This window comes from Temnothorax americanus, unplaced genomic scaffold (genome assembly GCF_048541705.1).
Source record: "Temnothorax americanus isolate GAGA-0224 unplaced genomic scaffold, ASM4854170v1 Scaffold29, whole genome shotgun sequence".
Lineage (NCBI taxonomy): Eukaryota > Metazoa > Arthropoda > Insecta > Hymenoptera > Formicidae > Temnothorax > Temnothorax americanus.
Genome location: NW_027509432.1, coordinates 119,355 through 137,784, shown reverse-complemented (window position 1 = coordinate 137,784; position 18,430 = coordinate 119,355). Strand labels below are relative to the sequence as shown.

General features: G+C 41.5%; 4 protein-coding genes and 1 long non-coding RNA gene across 10 annotated transcripts; 2 read left to right on the top strand and 3 right to left on the bottom strand.

Annotated features, from left to right (window-relative positions):
- Positions 1-1,480: 1,480 nt before the first annotated feature.
- Taf1b (TATA box-binding protein-associated factor RNA polymerase I subunit B) lies at positions 1,481-7,990 on the bottom strand. 2 transcript variants are annotated; one of them, XM_077410523.1, is made up of 10 exons: positions 7,738-7,990; positions 7,555-7,648; positions 7,275-7,479; positions 6,881-7,022; positions 6,653-6,792; positions 6,318-6,533; positions 5,854-6,050; positions 5,587-5,776; positions 3,362-3,802; positions 1,481-3,261 (listed from the first exon to the last, which is right to left on the bottom strand). In XM_077410523.1, exons 1-10 carry the CDS (start codon positions 7,969-7,971, stop codon positions 2,046-2,048), a joined length of 3,075 nt encoding a protein of 1,024 aa, XP_077266649.1. In that variant the 5' UTR covers positions 7,972-7,990; the 3' UTR covers positions 1,481-2,045. The 2 variants fall into 2 exon arrangements, with proteins under 2 accessions (XP_077266649.1, XP_077266648.1); XM_077410522.1 differs by having other exon boundaries at positions 5,854-6,083; positions 7,738-7,989.
- On the bottom strand, positions 4,308-5,580 carry LOC143899848 (isoaspartyl peptidase/L-asparaginase). The gene is made up of 2 exons (XM_077410556.1): positions 4,943-5,580; positions 4,308-4,850 (listed from the first exon to the last, which is right to left on the bottom strand). Exons 1-2 carry the CDS (start codon positions 5,178-5,180, stop codon positions 4,519-4,521), a joined length of 570 nt encoding a protein of 189 aa, XP_077266682.1. The 5' UTR covers positions 5,181-5,580; the 3' UTR covers positions 4,308-4,518.
- Positions 7,991-8,269: 279 nt separating the features above from the next.
- Eca (transmembrane p24 trafficking protein eclair) lies at positions 8,270-9,821 on the bottom strand. Its single transcript, XM_077410321.1, has 4 exons — positions 9,293-9,821; positions 8,981-9,201; positions 8,771-8,917; positions 8,270-8,628 (listed from the first exon to the last, which is right to left on the bottom strand). Exons 1-4 carry the CDS (start codon positions 9,432-9,434, stop codon positions 8,479-8,481), a joined length of 660 nt encoding a protein of 219 aa, XP_077266447.1. The 5' UTR covers positions 9,435-9,821; the 3' UTR covers positions 8,270-8,478.
- A 76-nt stretch (positions 9,822-9,897) lies between these two features.
- On the top strand, positions 9,898-14,181 carry Ddrgk1 (DDRGK domain containing 1). 5 transcript variants are annotated; one of them, XR_013257596.1, is made up of 5 exons: positions 9,898-10,339; positions 10,627-11,268; positions 12,510-12,695; positions 13,639-13,724; positions 13,815-14,181. XR_013257596.1 is itself a non-coding variant. In XM_077410316.1 (4 exons), the coding sequence occupies exons 1-3, from the start codon at positions 10,264-10,266 to the stop codon at positions 13,722-13,724; spliced, it is 804 nt and encodes a 267-aa protein (XP_077266442.1). In that variant the 5' UTR covers positions 9,898-10,263; the 3' UTR covers positions 13,815-14,181. The 5 variants fall into 5 exon arrangements, 4 of the variants coding, with proteins under 4 accessions (XP_077266442.1, XP_077266441.1, XP_077266440.1 ...); XM_077410316.1 differs by lacking the exon at positions 12,510-12,695; XM_077410315.1 differs by lacking the exon at positions 13,639-13,724.
- Positions 14,182-15,408: 1,227 nt separating this feature from the next.
- LOC143899768 (uncharacterized) lies at positions 15,409-17,489 on the top strand. The gene is made up of 2 exons (XR_013257597.1): positions 15,409-15,607; positions 15,785-17,489. It is a non-coding gene; the product is annotated as an uncharacterized LOC143899768 (long non-coding RNA).
- The last annotated feature ends 941 nt before the right edge of the window (positions 17,490-18,430 follow it).

Genomic DNA, 18,430 nt, shown 5'->3' with positions numbered 1-18,430 from the left:
CAGCAGGCGCAAAGTAAAAGCGTACCGTACGATGCGGGGCAGTTGAGGACAATGCGAGAGCTCGGATCTAGGCCCCCATTCCTCGTCATTTCGACGCACGTGCGCGCTGCCGAGGTCGAGATGCGGGTGTCGCACCGACACTCGACATCTACTTTCATAATTAAAAACTAAAAACTAATTGAATCGCAAACTTTGCAAACTTTTTTGAGAGCGACCAAAGTTACGCGTCACAATTACAATTCGCCCCTCTCGCACTCTCGTGAGTCCACCGCTCAAAAATACCAAGGTTATACAACTGTCGATTTATATTTATAAAAAAAGAGAGAGAGAGAGGGGGGGAGAGAACGCGATACTTGTACATTTAATTTAATTCTGATTTGAAATTAAGAGAAAAAGCGCGCGGGGACGAGACGCGGGATATCGGTGTTTCGTGTCCCGCAAAAGAGTGAAAAGTCACACGTTGCGTTATTCATCGGTGCAGGACGATTGGCGGGAAAAAACATTGCGTTCCTTCGTAACGTAAAAGGATTCCCGCGACCTTGGAAAAATAAGAAAGAGACCGGGTTAAACGCGGTCGCCTTCTCGCAAAAGTAGAGGACTTACCCGTGACACCCGTAAGGATAACGGATCCCGCTGGCGACGAGTGGTCGGAGTACGCGGAGGATGGGCCTTCTCCTCCCTCCTCCCTCGGAACGTTGTCGCTCCAAGCTCCAAGCTCCAACGGGACGACGATCGACGATTGCGCGTTGGACGTTACTCGCCACTCGCAGCGGTGTCGATGACTTTGCCCGTTGCCGTGACACCGAGGATAATCCCCTCTGCCCTCTGGTCTTTTGGCCGCGCGGGCCGCGCGCCCTCGATGGCCTCGATGCGAGCCGATATCAGATCTGATGCCAGTGATGCCTTTTCGTCGCTTCGTCAGGTGTCTTTTGGGAAACGATGCGCGCACTGTGCACCACCGTGGCCACTGTGCCGACTGTGCCGACTGTGCGACGTGCGACACCGCGACGCGACACGCTGCACGCCCTGCCCTGCACGCCGGGCGGGCCGCCGAATTGGCCGAATGCCGATTGCACCGTAAAATGCGCGACGACGCGGTTACCACCCGACACCCGACAGCTCCGACGGTCCGACACCGTTCCGTCTTACACCGATTGGTGTTTACTACTGATCGTGAGATTTTTGTGAGCGAGTACGAGTACTCGGCTACTCTCGCACCAGTGCCACCACGCCACCACTGCCACCTGCCACCCTGCCGCCAGGCTGCACCAGCCCGTCGCGCGTCGCCCGTAACCCGCGGCGCCGCCGCGCCGCGCCGCGTCGAGCACGCCGGCCGAACTCGGCCGGACAGAACCGAGAACCGAGCACCGAGCCGAGCGGGCCGAGCCTAATCATGCGATTCTCTATATTTTTTCCATAATACAGGTACGCGCGTCGAACTAAAACTAGACGATGAAAAATGATGGAGAAAATATATATATACTTAAGAACGTCAATTTTATTTCGAAAGAACAGAAATCGCATCGATCTAGCTCTCTGTTCTCCTTTCTAATTGTTAAAGCTGACGTTTACTCCAAATTCAAGTTAAAATATTCACGTTTATATTTTTGACTGTAACGTTACGTATAGCATATATATATATATATATGTAATGGTGTATTTAAAAAAAAAATTGTCATGTAAGAGAGACAAGTTATATATATGCTGATACATATGTAATTTAATATTAATTAAAATTAAGATCCTTAGCGTAGGCGTAGGCCGTGCGTGTAGGGTGCGTTTGAACTTTGAACCGACAATGATCTATTACGGAAAGTTACGGTAAATGATAGCGTTGATTCAACGGTTGTCAAGTTATATCAAAATTTGTGAAAAAAATTCAACGTTATGAGTAAAAGAGTTTGATATTAAAATAAATGTACAACTGCCACAAGTTTTCCATTTGCCCATTTTCCAGTTCATTTCCAGGAATTCCAGGTTGAATATATCTGAGATCCGACAACGCGTTAAATGTTAAACGTGACGATAATTTTCGTTCGTTTGCTTTACCATTTCTTCAAAATCACATTGACGTACGCTCGGTTGTTGCAATTTTCACGTTTGCTTGTCGGCCTCGTCGCGCTCGACCGGCTCGACGAATAAATCTTGGATTGCTCCAAGACGTACGCGCAATAAGCTTCGACCAGACACGCTTCTTCGTACAGGTCTTCCGTTGACGTTTCGACGAGGTTCGCGCCTTCGTTTAACAACCATCGAAAACTCCTCGGCAGCATTTTCTCGAATAACTCGAAATTCTTTGGCTTCACGCGGCTAAAATTGCAATGATACGTCCAATAATCTTTAAAAGGTCTGAACAATCTGAGAATATTGTCCGCGTGTGACGTCGGAGTTTTATCCGAAATAAAGAGAGATTCTTTACGAGATTTCTCATCGATGGATTGATTCGCGTCCACGCCACGTCCGCTTTCCACGTTGATCAACGTGTCGAGAACAGATGCGTTGGTGCTCGAGTTTAAAATATCGGACATCTCTGGTAGTATATTCTCAATTTCGGAAGTATCTGCTGAAATACTTTCGGTTTCTTCGGTTTCTTCCGCGTAACAACGATCACCTTTACTTGGACTTTCCATACCGAGACGATCGATATCATTTTGCTTGACAAATTTACCACGCGCGTCTCGAACGAGTTTGCGCTTCCGTTTCTTCGTTAGCCTTAAATCTTTAAATATAGCTCTCTTTTCTGTACTCGACAGATCTGTATTGTACGCTTTGCAAAACTCGAACAATGATAATTCCGATAAAGTTTGTCCAGGAACGATATCTTTTAAACGTGCGTCGTCGTCGTCATCTTTATCGTCGTCATCCGCTCGACGTCTACTTGGGATTGATAATTTACCGTCTGGGAGAATCTCGTTAAATATATATTCGTCAGCCGATGCGGTTGCTGACGCACAAGTGTTTTTTTCACACGCATACGTATCTGTGATTGTACTCCGAATATCGTCGTAGTGTTGCTTTTTCTTTATATCAATTTTAATTCGACACGGTATCTTCTTATGTAGATAATCGATAAAATCTTCCTTTCTCTCAACGCATTTCACATCCTCTTCCAAAAAATCTTCTATTGCATTCGTGCCCATCAAATCTTTCACCGTGGCGATTTTTGTTTGCTCGAAAAGTGATACAGTTTTTTCAACAAAGTGCAAATTTGAATCAACGGAATCTAATCGAATGCCGTATCGCGAAGTCAATTTGAAGATACTGAAATGAAAAAGAGACAATTGATTATTTACCTGTGATATTTTACATTATTTTTCAAGTCGTACTTCTCTCTCTCTCTCTCTCTCGGGGCGTTACTTACGATTCTGATTTTGTCAAATGTCCACTTTTTGCAGACGAAAAGTCATTTCGAAGCATACTCGGAAGATCGTATAGTGGATGTTCCAACAATTGTTCGAGATACGAGTGACTTGGCGTTAACGTCGGAGAAAATTCATTTACCTCGTTCAATGGTAAATCGGTGTAACTTACGTTGGTAATGCACTGTTTCATTGCACAAACGAGATCACGTGGCATCAAATGCTTGTGCGTAATTATCTCGGCTTCTTCTCTGTCCGTTTTAGAACCGGTAGAGTCCAAAAATTTAATATACGAGCTATTAACATCCGGTATGTTTGGATTATATTTTAACTTGGTAGGACAGTGCGCGTTAATTAAAACGGCTCTTCTACACTCGATATATTTCTGCCACTCCCGAAAACTGAATAGCTTTGTGTCGCAGATACCTTCGTCGTTAATTGCACTGGAAAAAGCAAAAAAAACGAGATACATTATGACGATTGTAACAAAATACAAGGAAAAAATAATAAAATGGACAATAGCGTATCGAAAGTCGCATTACACATTGCAATGTAATATATTATTTACAAGAGGATAACGGCACGCGCGTGGAAGACGTTTCTGACGACGTTCGACGTACTTTTCCACATTTTTTTCATCTACAGCTGCACCGAAAGTCACGCGGTCGTTCACGATTACAGCGTACGGCATTTTATGCGAAGTAAAGTACGTGTCCCATTCCCCAGACTTGTTAAATACGACACCCCCAAAATTATGATTATATCTAGTTGACGTGTAATCGAGATTTTTCTTCAAAGCTTTTCGCAGGGAGCATCCATCTTCGATATCGCTCGCAATGACTCTTGATAAACCAAGTTTCATAATAGATTCTCCATGACCTGTTAGAGAACATCCTACATTTCGATTCGCATATGTGCTGCAACCTAATATAGAAGAGTCGCCTACGCTGCCCACTATTTTTTTGTTTAAACCACCACTCGTAACACCTGCGGCTATAGCGTATCCGTCGTAAGCTATACAGCCAACGGTACTCCCACTATCTACGTAGATGAAAAAAATTATATTATATATATATATATATGTTTACCATGTTTCGCCAATATTTTCCTCGCAAGATTAAAAGAAATATGAATAAAGTAACTTTCTGAAATGTCATATCTACAATTTACTTCCTAGTACTTCTAACAACTGACGATTTTCAACATTCTGAACAATTCCATCCAAATTAACGTCAGAATTGCCTATTTCTTTCGATTTATCGCAAGCTAAGTAAACTGCCGTAGGTGCTGTCATATTTCCTCTCGACAGCCAGTTTAATTTTGCATGTCTTGTTAATTTTCTTGCACCTTCCCCTACTACGATAGAGTTGGGAAAATTATCCAAAACGTATCTGGCAAGAGATATCGGATGTTCCACGTCTGATATCGCGGCTACAGATCCACATTCCGATTTGAAGCCGTTTACTATGCTCGCATCCATTTGTACATCTCCTATTTTGTGCGACACGATATGCGATATATATATATAATTATTCTCGTATCATACATACATTCTATTTTAACACGTAAACACATTTTTATACCTATATTATTTAAAACCGATCCATAACCGCAATTAAAAAATTCATCGCATTCTAACCACCATAACGCAATTTCTACAGCCTGTACGGAACTTGCACCACTCAACAAACTTTGATATCCAGTGGATGCTGCATTTTTACAACTCGTCGTTTTTTCAATAATTAGCGCATCGTGAAAATTTCCAACATCACCGTGTACAAGTATACATGGAGTATCCAAGTTTTCGCACTGACACCGCATTATATAATTATATGTATAAATATCAAATATCAAATATCTATCAAATTAATAAATGACTAATTTTTGCATCAAGCCTACACGCTACTATTGCAGATTTAAAATACAGATAATTTGACAGATAAATATAATCAGCTATGTATTTGACATTTGATGCGTTGCGTATTAAGCGTGCGCGCAAAATTTTTAATAAGTATTCGATGCCCTATAGTCCATGACTATGCAATACCTGTGCACACATACGTGTAAATATATGTTGCTATGTACAAGTTGCCTTCAACTGTCACAGTGATTATTGTACCGAAAGTGTTAAATTCTCACATATATAATCGCCGAACACGTACACATCGACACCCGCGCGCGCACATACCGCTATTATAATATTATGAATCAGTTTGGATATACGTACCTGTTAATCTTGTCGGCAACATTACTAATTTCATTTTCCGTAATACCATCCAAACTCAGCAATGTTTTCAGTACTACAATAATGAATGCCATGGCACGGCCTTCGTAATTAGGAATACAAGATTTTTTATCAAACGTCATTTTCGGAGCGGATAAACTTATCAATCTTTCCGCATATGATGATATACTTTCTATAAATATCACAATAATATGTATTCGTTGTGTGACGGAAAATGAGGAAATCTTTAAATTCATACGACGTTCATACTTGGCAGAGCTAATTCGGTGCAATATCGATTAACAAGGGATAAAAGATCTGGACAAATTATTTTCGTGACCCCAAGAAATTTTGCCATCCGTCCAATAATTCTTCTCATACCCTTGTGCGTTACGTCCATAGCTCGTGACAGGAAATTCATATCGCTTCTTGTCAAAGATACTTCGGGAGGTACTAAGCGATCTAGTCTGTAATAAGATAAATGTCCTTCTCTCCCATATCTGCAAAAATTGATACGTGCAAAAAACGTAGACGATATATGACAAATATGTTATCGCAAACAGAATAAACTATAAAAAAAGTCAGAGACAATTTTTTTAATGCGCGGTGGGACACAACATAAACATAAAGGACGTTGGCAAAACCGTTTACTCTTACAGTTACGCGTTAATTCATGATTTTATTATATCGAAACTTGGAACTTGAAAATGACGAGCAAAATATCCACAAATTACCTTATCATATCACCTAAATGTATATCCTGATTGTGAATCCTTAAAGCCAGATACAAGATTGCCCATAATTTTGTAGGCGTAATCAATCCCGGTCCTGTTTTATACCGAGTCGTTACATGACTTTGTTTGTATTTGTTGCGCTTGTGTCTCGGTACTCTTTTTGCCATATTTTTGATTCTACTTGTTTCCTCTTTGGCAGAGGAATTAAATTGTATCCTGCGTAATACGTACAACACATATTTAAATATATTGATAATATTTAAAAATATTGAAAGATAACGGAGAGTGCCCAATAGCCGTTTTCCTTTTTTTTTCCTCAACACTCGTTTCTTTACCTCGTACTCGTACTTTCGCAAGATTGTCCCGCACTGGAGTGCGCGCTACACGCACTTTGACTAAACGTACCGAGTACATCTCCTTCCGAGCCCGTTTGTGACCGCATAAACCTGTCGTAGTCCGCGGTAATCATAAGTTTCTATACATAAGACACGCGTATTACGTTTATAATGAATTTTCAGAAATTGCATCTTACAAATTAACTACGTATCTTTGCCAAATCATACTTTATTCCTATTTAATTCTCTTAAGGAAGTTTCTTCGGTTGGATAGGTAGAAGCTGTAGAATCCGCTAAGCTGCTTCCAGTTTTTCTCCGTTTCCTAGCTCTCTTTTGCGACAAAACTTTGCCATATATAATTTCAGCATCCCTATAAAATATATAAAAATACACGACGCGTCATTATCCATTAATCTCAATAGCGTTAGTTGCAACTCGTTGAAAAGTTTATTTTTGTAAACATTTCAAATAAAAAAGAAAGATCTCTCAGAGAAAATTTAAACCGGATAAAAATAAGTATCTCGACAAGCATTTCGCGTTCTCGTATCTCGTATCCACAAGATTGTAATATCCGATATCTTGGAAACAAATGGTTCGTACGCGATAAAATATTTGTAACAACCTCTTTCTGAATCTTCTGGCCAGTTTTGGTATCGGCTTCTTTTTCGTGGAGACAAAGGCTATTTCTAGTTTTCCCAGATATCGTGCCCACAATTGCAACACCGTTATTTTTATATCGGCCGATATACCAAGTTCGATAAGCTCGTTTGTCAAACCAATTAAAACAAAATTATATAATTCCCAAGACGTCCATCCGAGCGCCTCGTCTGCAAATTCATACAACATAGAACAGAGTCGTGTCCAAATCTTGCAAAATATATAAAGATAAACCTGACGCAAACCTGTTTTGTCACTTTTCGCACGATGGATTTTCGTTTTCCGCAATCTCGTAGTATTTTCTATAGGCAGTTCCAGCTCTACCTCTTGCCCGACATCCTGAGCAAATAAAAGTTGAACGTACACTACCTATTACAGTGCCGGTTCTTCTCTCGAGACGTTGAGTACACATCTACAAAGGACCTTACCTGGCTTTGCGTTTGACACGTCGTACAAAAGAAATAACCGGACGCTTTATAAAAATCGCTACAGCCACAGACTCCACACTCGAGCATTTTCTTTAGTAACTGTTCGAAAGCGATTGTACGAAACGCCAGATGTACGCGCGAAGGGGTGAAACGAGGACTTCGGGCTTCAGTTAGTCCAGTTATATTCCTAGCGACCGATAGGTTATGTTCAGTCACCACGTGGTTGTTGCGCATTGCGCAGGGTTGTGGTTACGGTTAGCCCCGCTAGTGCTCACTGCTCAGTACTGCTCACTAGTGCTAGAGACAGTAGACAGCTGTAAAGAATACTTACCACTAGTTACTTTACTAGGGTATGCAAACAACATACATTGTAATACATGTATATCATGCGCGTAACGTGAAACATTAGATTTAGATGGAATATAAGAATTAGGATACATCGAGATCGGGAGAAAGATCACGACTATCGTGACGTAGAAATTCCGTAGAACAATAGGGATAGATCGATAGAGAAATAAAGTAAAGGGAAACATTTTTTATTCGAGACACTTATTTTATTCTTGTAATTTACTACATATTACGCATCATTGTATATCGTATAATCCCAAGTAATTTATTCGCCGTAGGAAATAACTGATAATTTCGTACAAAAGTGTGGATTCTCGTCTCTCAATAAGCACCGTGCTCAAATATAACGCTTATAATGGAAATTGCACAATGCGTTCCATTCGCGCGTAATATTTAAACTAATTTCTTTGCCTCGAAGAAGCTCTTGAGATGCTTCATTTGCCACGCACCCATAATCAGGACAACCACCGTCTGAGTCAGAGACCACCAGAATACACGGCGGTGAGTGCTTTCGGATGTCTGCCTAAAGCGCTCTTCCCGATACTGAAAAATTTGAAACATTTTCACGCAACAATCTCTCTCTCTCTCTCTCTCTCTCTCTCGTGACACTCGAGACTTTACACAGCTCGTGGAAAGTTGCTTTATATTTTATATATAATAGAAAGTGTGCATTTTTTTTTCGTACCCTCTGGTAGTTTTGCTCCTTGGTTATTTGGCCGACTTGATCCAGAAGCTGGCGTATTCTAAGCTGGAGCTCCGACAGCTTTTCCTTCTGCGCCACGTTGGCATAATCGATCGCGTGTTCCCCTACTTGAATATCCAGATGTACTCTCTGTAACGGAGATCCAGAGATATTTGCCTCCCCGCCGCATATAGGGTATTATAGGTATCTTACCAATTGAGTACCGCTGAACCAAGCGGTGCTGTTCGAGTACAAGCAGATTACGTGTTCTCCCGGAGTATGCGAGGTAAAGGAAATTCGACCTTCGGAGCTATAAACTCGAGAGAGGATAGGTTTGTCGTCGGGATCCTTGACTTCGACGTGCATGCCAATGCCAGGGCTACTTGGCATGAAACCGCCGCTTCTTGGGTCGTAAAGCTCCACTTTGTAATTGACTGCGAGTTACGAGAAAGAAATAAAGAAATCGATAAATCATCGTTGAGAGAGAGAGAGAAATAACGAATCACTCGGCTTTGGATTTTTTACCTAAAACTGTAGTATCGTCGGGGATCTCTTCGATGAAGCATTTCCGCTCAGTCTCGCCGATATGAAAATACAGACCAGTCCCAAACTGGAGAGCGTACAGGAAGACGAGGAGGAAAACACTTGCCTGTTTTAGTTTTAACATGTTTCGCGCGACAAGGTATTGCCAATTGCCGGTGACGAGACGATGATACGAGAGATCACGAATGAACGTTCGCGTTCGCACACATGCCAGACGAGAGCCAGCGAATCGCGAAACCGGAGCCGGAGCAGATGGAAGCGACTAGACGTCACCTTGGAAATGCGAGAACGAACAACCTCTCGACGAGCACTCTTGACGGAGTCTTGAAAACAAACTGACTTGTTGGTTTTGGGTTTGGTCGACGTCGGAATGTCGGAACGTCGGAACGTCACGTCGACACACGCATGTACCAGTAATCTGCTCCTGCTCTGCACAAGTGCGCGGTGCGCGTATCAGATCACGACGGCAGTCGGCACACTCGGCACTCGGCAGGGTTGCGTTCCAAAATTCACTCTGGGTAACTAAAATCTATAGTTTACGTCACGTACACTGTAGCATTTTAGTTAACTAGAGTGAATTTTGGAACGCAGCCCAGTCCACCTCACCTTATCGATATTTCGGCGAATATCGATATAATCGACGATGAATCGAGAAGTATATCTTCCGTGCGCGCCCGTGCCCTATATATATAGCTCTAATTCCGGCAACTCCGCTACTCCGCACTCCGCACTTCCGCAGTCCGCTACTCCGCTCCGCTATGCCGAAAGCTGAAAGCTGAGAAAGAGTGAAAACTAAAATCGTGTCGTCGATTCTTGTCGACCACCGTGGACGCCGCGCCGTGAGCCGCCGTCGGCGTCGCCTCAGTCGCCTCGCTCCTCACTCACTCGCCCCCGGTCGCCGTTCGCCGTCCGCCTCCGCCGTCGATTCTCGTCGATTCTCGTCGAGGTCGAGAATGGATGTCTACCTGTTGACGTTTATCGCCGCGGCGATCGTTGTACTAATTGTCATATGTACCGCTTTCTTACAAGGTAGATTCCGCACGCTCTATTACTCGATAAGTCAAGAGTCGCTTTACGTATGAATTCAATCATATGTGGTAAAGCTCTGTAACTCGCGTAACCGTGCTCCGTCACTTAACCTTCAACCACCAACGAGTTATATTCGCAAAAAATTATTAGTTTCGAATACCGAATAATTTTTTAATATTGTATTTAATATAAGAGGTCTTGGATATACACACATGTCTATGATATTGAGAAACATGATCGCAAGTGTCTCGCGACACCTCGATAAATAAGCGAGTTTTATTCCATAGCTATGCGGAAGGTACGAGCCGATAGACGAGCTCGAGACGACGGCGAGGGTGTGGCGCAAGCTGGACGACTGAGACGAGTAGGCGCCGTAAGAAATGTCAGACGTCGTATGCGGGCAAATGCTAATTATCGACCCGAGGAAGATAGACCCGACAGACGGGTCGATCGTCCGGAGGATAACGACGAGGATGGGGAAAGGGATGACGAAGTAGAGTCGCCAGATCGCAAGGTAGGAGCGAAAAAACGGGCAAAGCTAGCGGCTAAAGCCGAAAAGAGGGTCCAGAGAGAGGCGGCTGAACGAGAGAGGGAAGAGCGTAAAAAATGGGAACAACGCTTGCGAGAGGAAAGGGATAAACAGGCTGAGAAGGAACAAGCCGAACAACTGCGAACGGAAGAAGCGGAAAGGAAGGCTCGGGAGGAAAAGGAGAAGCGAGAACACGAAGAATATTTGAAGACGAAGGAAGCTTTTAGCGTCGAGGAGGAAGGTTATCGACGGGAAAATGGAGATTACGAGGAGAACTTGTTGCAAGAATTTCTCAAGTATATAAAGCTGAACAAAGTACTGGTTTTGGAAGATCTAGCTGCGCATTTTGGACTGAAGACGGCGAGCGTGGTAGAAAGAATTCAACAACTGCGAGCTAATGGTAATTTGACCGGTGTAATTGACGATAGAGGAAAGTTTATTTACATATCGGAAGACGAACTTGAAGCCGTTGCTAAATTTGTGCGACAACGTGGTCGAGTTAGTATCACCGAATTGGCTGAAAATTCGAATAATCTAATTAATTTGACTCCCGCTGAGAGTTGTAGCGTTTCAGTTAGCTAGATACAGATAAATAATAAATATATGCTACGCCAACCTCTTGTTCCATATATTTTGTACCGAACGGTGCGCGTACAACGCGCCCGCGCGACTATTCTAACGATTTCTATCTTTATTTATAATATAAATTTATTACATTTTGAAAGTAATTTTGAATTTTGACCGTTTTTCTGAATAGTCATTAATAATTGACGCAACCGTCGTTTAAATCTTATCTTTACCTCTTACCTCTTACTCTTGCTTAAAGAGATTAGCGGGAGCTCTGAACGAATCAAACTAGAAATTGATTGTAACTCGATACATTTTTAATCCTACTATATGTAGAAAGTAAGAAAGACTCAACGAAAGATATAGAATATTGGTAGGTAATTTCAATTTTCGATCTAAATGTACCGTCTAATGGTTTTTATTATTTTTTAAGTCAACGAGCTAAAACGATATATAATCGTACGACGTATTTCGCTTTTCTTCGTTGAATCTTTCGATAACGCGACGTGGCGTCAGGAAGGAATTCTGCGACGCGATGTGCGTACTGACGACATATGGAATCGATGTTGCGTCAGATTCTAGTTTACCTTAAGCCGCAAGAACTACACGCGTCGATTCTCATTTTCTCCTGAGAATTGTATAATTTATTCCGCAGTGGGCACGGCGCGGCGCTATAACGCGATTGTTTCGTCACAAAAAACAAATATATATCCAGTTTCAGAATATTGTAGATTACTATTACGTGGACAAGAGGAAATATTCTTCGCACAATTGAGGCAGAGAAAAGTGAAAAGATTTTGAAATGGGATAAAAAATATGTTTCGCGAAAAAATTACAGAGATAGTTCTCGTGTCTGAATACAGCCGCGTCATCTTTCCATTGCGGTCGAAAAATTTGTATTTGACGACGATATATCGTACTATAATGTTTGACATATACAAAAATAGAAAGGATCGTTTTCAATTTTAGTATTCGAGAAACCGAGAAAGCATGCGGTCGAAAATCTCTTAAATCGGGTCAAAATTTAAATCTCCACGATTTGAACAACAATTATAATTTCTTTGATGTCACTAGGTAGAAGAGTAGAAATTTCTTTGAGCATTGAAAGAGGAAAGGAGAGGAAAAGGAAATGTGTCCGAGAGATGAATCTACGCGATGTTGTCGTTCCGCCATGCGAGCGTGGCAACGGAAGCGACGACGCGCGACGTCTCGTCTGAAAATGCATTTAAATCACATTCCGTTGGCCGTACACGTCCAAGTGTAAGTACTTTTAACGTTATTCGCGCGAATCCACCTGTTTTTAGATCATTGACCGCGGATACGATATACGATTACCATGCCGCCGCCGCCGCCGCTGGCGAATTCTATAAATGTCTGTAAAGACGAGGAAGGGGGAAGGGGGCGGTGGAGATTTTCGAGAAACACGTTTCGGACCAGTATTCCTTGCCGCCCGAGGGGTCGCGAAACTTTTCCCGTCCGCGTCGATTAATATATTTGTGTAGTCCCAGTAGGCGTGCATGTATCTTGTTGAAGGAAGTAAAATCGTCTCTGCTACCGTCTCCGCTTCTATTTTTAGCGGAGTCTTTTTTCCATTTCGTTAATAAATAAACCTATATACCTACCCATATCGTACATCAATTTCAAAGTGATATTTATTCAATAATTGGTTTTTTAGACTTAATTATTGCTGCTACGCATATATATTTAAGTATTAGACTAGACTAATATATATACATACGTGTGTAAGTAGCGAGTCTAGGTAAGCTTATCGTCGTATATAAGCGGTACGTAGGTTTGCGTTGGAAGGCAAGCGAATTAACGAGCTAAACTATTAGCTGCTATCGATATCGAAGATATTATAAGACGATCTTAATGATTCTATGAATTATTAATGAATTTGTGTCGAGTGTTCTATTAATGTAAATAAGGCTACGGCCGGGCCCCGCCATTCTCCCAGCTGTGACGGGGGTGGAGGGGGATATTTCGCGATTCCGATAAATTAAACGGCTCGATCTCATTCTCGATAGATGAAATCACGTGATATCGTCTCTGAAGAAAGGAAATTAGAATTGTCATATCTTTCATTCGAGTCTTTTTTTCACATTGTTTGTTTGCAGCAAAGTATAATAAAGATGCGAGCTTGATCGATCGATTCATCGCATGTTTTTCAATTGCAATTTGCGCATTACTTCCGGTGTTGCAGATCGGCAGAAAAGTATCTTCTTCGCTCGTTTTCGATCCCCGATGCATATTTATATATATATATATATATATATATATAGATTATAGGTAGGTATATAGGTATCTGCTAACGCGACGATTAACGAATTATAATGTATATAATTGTATAAACTACTGACTGTGAGTGTGTCCATCCAGGTGTTGATGTTCGTTCGGAAGCCACGGTCACGGTACGGTATCCCCACTCGACGATGATCAAAGATTGAGGAAGGGGAATGTCGGAGACTATGTAAGAACGGCAGAATTGACGGAGAACCAACAGAGTCTTGTTGCGATTCCGCGTAACGTTTGCTTCTAACTTCGAGACTCGGTAGATCCGGCCTTCATCCTTATATATCAGATCTATTTCATTCAACGAGGAACGAAAGCGAGTGTTAAATCGACTCAAGTGGAACTTTACTACGGATCGAGACTTAAATTTTACGGCGATCGCTAAGATCTATGTGTCGATGAGGTGCAAAATCTTAGATTGTCAAGGCAATTCCCCGACATTCTTACCCAGCGTCAGGTAAGTGACGAAGATGGAATAAAACTGTAAAAAAAACACACCGATCGATCTATCTCTTGATCGACCGTCTTTCCTACGACGAAGAACGATCGAATCACGTCAAGTTTCGTCCGCGGCGTCCGCGCCCGTCTATCGAAGATCGTATCCACCTGTTTGTCTGTTTGTCGACCAAACTTGAGTCATTTTCATCAATTCTTCGTGACTCTTTGATCATTAAAAAATCTCAATTTCCTCTTTCAATAAACTTAGCGCGCGCGCACATGTTTACTTTTTTGTTCTTGACATTTTAACGTGGTCGGGGTGTCAGTCTCTCTCCTCCTCGTGTTCCGTTGATGGATTAAAAATTGACATCGTCAACTCCTATTTCTCTCTCACGTATCTTCTTATCCTGCTGCGTTAATCTAAATGTATAATTAAGTAGTTGAGAATATCGAAATGTCGCGAGAGACATTATCTTAATTTCTTCGTGATTCCAAAAGAGTAAAGAAAAGAAATTGTTAAAATTTCGATGAATATTATTGAGACATATTACGTGTGCTCGTTAGTAGTTTGCGAAGCGTACTTTTGTAGCGTATATTTTGAAATATATCGGAAAAATAGGCAAACGCGTTGAAATACACACACAGTTGTGCTAAAGATTGTAATAAAGATTAAAGAAGCAAAGCGAAAGGAGTGAAAGAAGAAGGAGGAATACATCGATAGTTCCGAAAACTTTTTACAGAAAGAATGTCTCGCCAACATTCGACTTTACATCATCAGCTATTTCCATTCTCTAATAATGAACGTGCATCAGAAGCAGAATAATATATATGGAGTATCGACCGATATATTTCGCAGAAAAAAGCCGACCGTTTGTAATCGGTCTATAAAAATTACAACTTAAAAAAAGAAATCGTCATTTTTATAATTTTCATAATTTTTATCTTCCATTGTATCGGTATTTTCCGCAGGCTAGCCAAAAATCTTGGAACGCGCAAAGGGAGTCGACGAGGCAACGCTGGAAATCGGCTTGAATTATTAGTTCTGGTTCATTTGCATCACGTACCATAGAGTATGTAACAAGGGTATAACAACATTTTCTTGAGAAAATATACGCAAGTACACTAAATATATTAAAGTAAAGTACAACTAAAATATTGTCATCTTCTTTCTTTCTTTCTCTTTTTCTCTCCACAGCGATAAGAGAGATCAATCGATAATTTTTTGCGTCAACTAAATTTCCAGGTGTTATCAATAAGAACTTCAGCAAACTACCTCCGAGCCATTGCTCATCGTTAGCGCGGATTGCTTCGACTAACCCGGTTTAATTGAAAACTGCAAGAAGGAACGATTGTTCGTTACGTCTAAAATTTATATACGATAGAAAAATGGTATACACCAACATTAGCGGTACCACGATTAAAGGACCTTATCAAGAAATTAAGTACGTACAATATTCCCACTTATTAATAAAGAGCAATAAAATCATGGATTTTTTGCGTAATCTATAAATTTTTTGCAACACATGCTTATTAATATAATATTGGAAAATATCTCATAACTTGTATAACACAGGATAGAAAAAAAACTGAACAGTAACGCTCAATTGTAAATGTTGAAGGAAAGACAAGGAAAGACACGTGTCGCCAAGACAGCAGCAGCAGCAGCAGCAGCAGCAATACCGCCAGCAACAATCGTCAAGAAAGGATGACAAGTACGGCTCTTGGGGACCGATTTTTAAAAATAAGGAAAACTTTGTCGACACGCATACATGTTAAGATTCGTTTTTCACCGGGACATATTTACACGCGTGCTATTACGGCCTTTGAAATGTGGTGCTTCTCGCGCGGAAACGGTTTAGGATTAAAATTATTCCTCGCGAATTATGGCTCTTATTTGTAGTATCGCGATCGATTGAATCCAGTATTAATCACAACTGCTCAATCAGTGGCATAACTTGAAGCTTGCGGGTCTCTCTCTCTCTCGCACAAAACAATCTAATCTGAATTTATATCTTAAGTATGTACAGAAGGCGTCATTAATGCCTTCCACCTGAAGCATAGTACATGTAACGCGCACTATAGAAATCCCAAGAACACACTACTGTACAATCGCGATAAAGAATAGACAAAGAATCTACAAATCGTGACGCACGTGAAAGCTCTGTAACAAAAGGTACTGCATAAACCATTTAATGCGTCGTAATGTTCGAATGTCGTAAGCTTTAAATGTCAAAAACTGCGTTGAAATCCTATCGACTCGCATTATATGTGCGTTGAAAAGTATGTGAGTACGTTACAAAAGTGAAAGTGAAAGAACACACTCTTTCCGACTTTATTATCATTATTTGATAACTGGGTGTGATCAGTAACATAAGTTACGCCACTGTAGCGAGCTATCCTCTCGGTAGCAATAGCAACACAAATACACGTGACATCGATCGATGCAAATACCCGAAATGCAAATTGTAGTTCTTTTTTAGTGCTTCGACAATTATCGTTTTGTTTTCTCCGCGACAACAATGTCACGAAGACGCGATTAGAATGAAAATATTAAATCTGCAATAATGACGACAATGGTTCGGAGAAATTTTGATACGCTTCTCAAGATGTTTTACTTTCTCAATTCTGTTTTTTTACTTTGCTTTTGAATTCTATGGTCGCACGCTGTACCGGGTATATATGTATATGCAGGGGGCTTACATATTATATGATGAATTTTAAGCGCTTAAAGTTATGAAATAAAGGTGCATTGAGAAACAATCAAACACGCGAAACGTGAACTACGTCGCCAAAATGGAGCACTCGATTAATTTCTTTCGTACGTGAGTGAGAGAGATTGTTCTTGGTTCACGATTAGTTGGCAAATATCGCACGAATTCGTGGAGCGCGCTCGAGCGTTACAAACCTAACGATATCCGTCGAAATCGATTTACAAGAGATAAAATCGAAATAACAAATTGACTTTTGAGGAATAACCATATTCTAGCCATCCAACGAGATATTGTATACGTTTCTTTTTGGCTTAAAACAATAAAAAAATCCTATATTGAACTGAAATAGGGTGAGAGACCAAAATACCACGATAAACGACGATGCGCGTCATGGTTCCGCCGGATATGATGGGAGAAGAGGAAGTGACGGAACAAACGGTATTAAAAGCGTAGCAGTCTCTTTTACTCGAGGACAAATTGACCGAAAAGACTGTTTTCAAAAAACGTCGAAATTATTAATTTATATATAAAGGTACATACATATACGTAAAAGACTATTTTTGTGAAATAACGCGGAGTATAAATTCGATCGAGTAAAATTAAATAAAATATTTTTTTAGCTTGTAATCAATATCCCCCATATATTAGTAAAAAACAACGGATCGATTACTTTTTCACAGTCGCGCGACAGTCGCGATAGGCACGAACGATTTAAGCGACTAGCCAAATTGAATATTTTATAATTTTCTGGCAGTAGTAGTATAGTATTACACATATATTAGTAGTTTAATTGATATATCTGTTACTTTTGGGTATGTTAAGACGGAATGTCGATCAATACGTTTGAAAATTTCGATGAACGTTAGCCCATCGAGACGATTACGTTTTTCAGCGTTAGAAAAAAAAACAAGGTCGCAGTGTCGAGGCACCCAAAAGAGAGAGAGAGGGAGTGTGTGCGTGTGTGTGGAAAAAGTACAAAAAAGGAAAACTCGCGCTTTCTCGCTTTCTTTCGCGTGCTCGGGGGTAAATCGAGAGTCGGCGCGCAGCGCGGGGTGCGGTGGTGCGGTGGAGCGATGCATGCGTGAATTGCGGCAGTCGGTCGGAGCGCGCCGATTCGTTCGGAGGTCGAAGGAAACGCACAGGGGGGGTCGCGCAAGCTACTCGCGGATACTCTGCGCGTATCTATATCTAGACGATGTATTTATTTATTTATCTTTCTCTAGTTATATTTATTTATATCTAAGGCTAAGGTGTGTTAAGGCCGTGATCCGGCATATCGCTAAGCGTATTCGCGAGCAGCCTAAAGTTCGCTTTTCGAGTTTTGCGCGTCCGATCAGCGAGATTACTTTGTCCCCTTCGTTCCACGGCGTTCTTGTCTCTCTACGTTCTACCACGATCTATCTTGGATCTATCGCTGTCCACTGCTACTACGAGGACCGCGAGGAGTCGACGGCCGTCCAACGTCCGACGCGACCGGCGACCGGCGACGCCGCCACACACAGACGCCACCCCGCTGCTATTTCCAGGCTGGGACATATACCGCGGTGAGTTAAT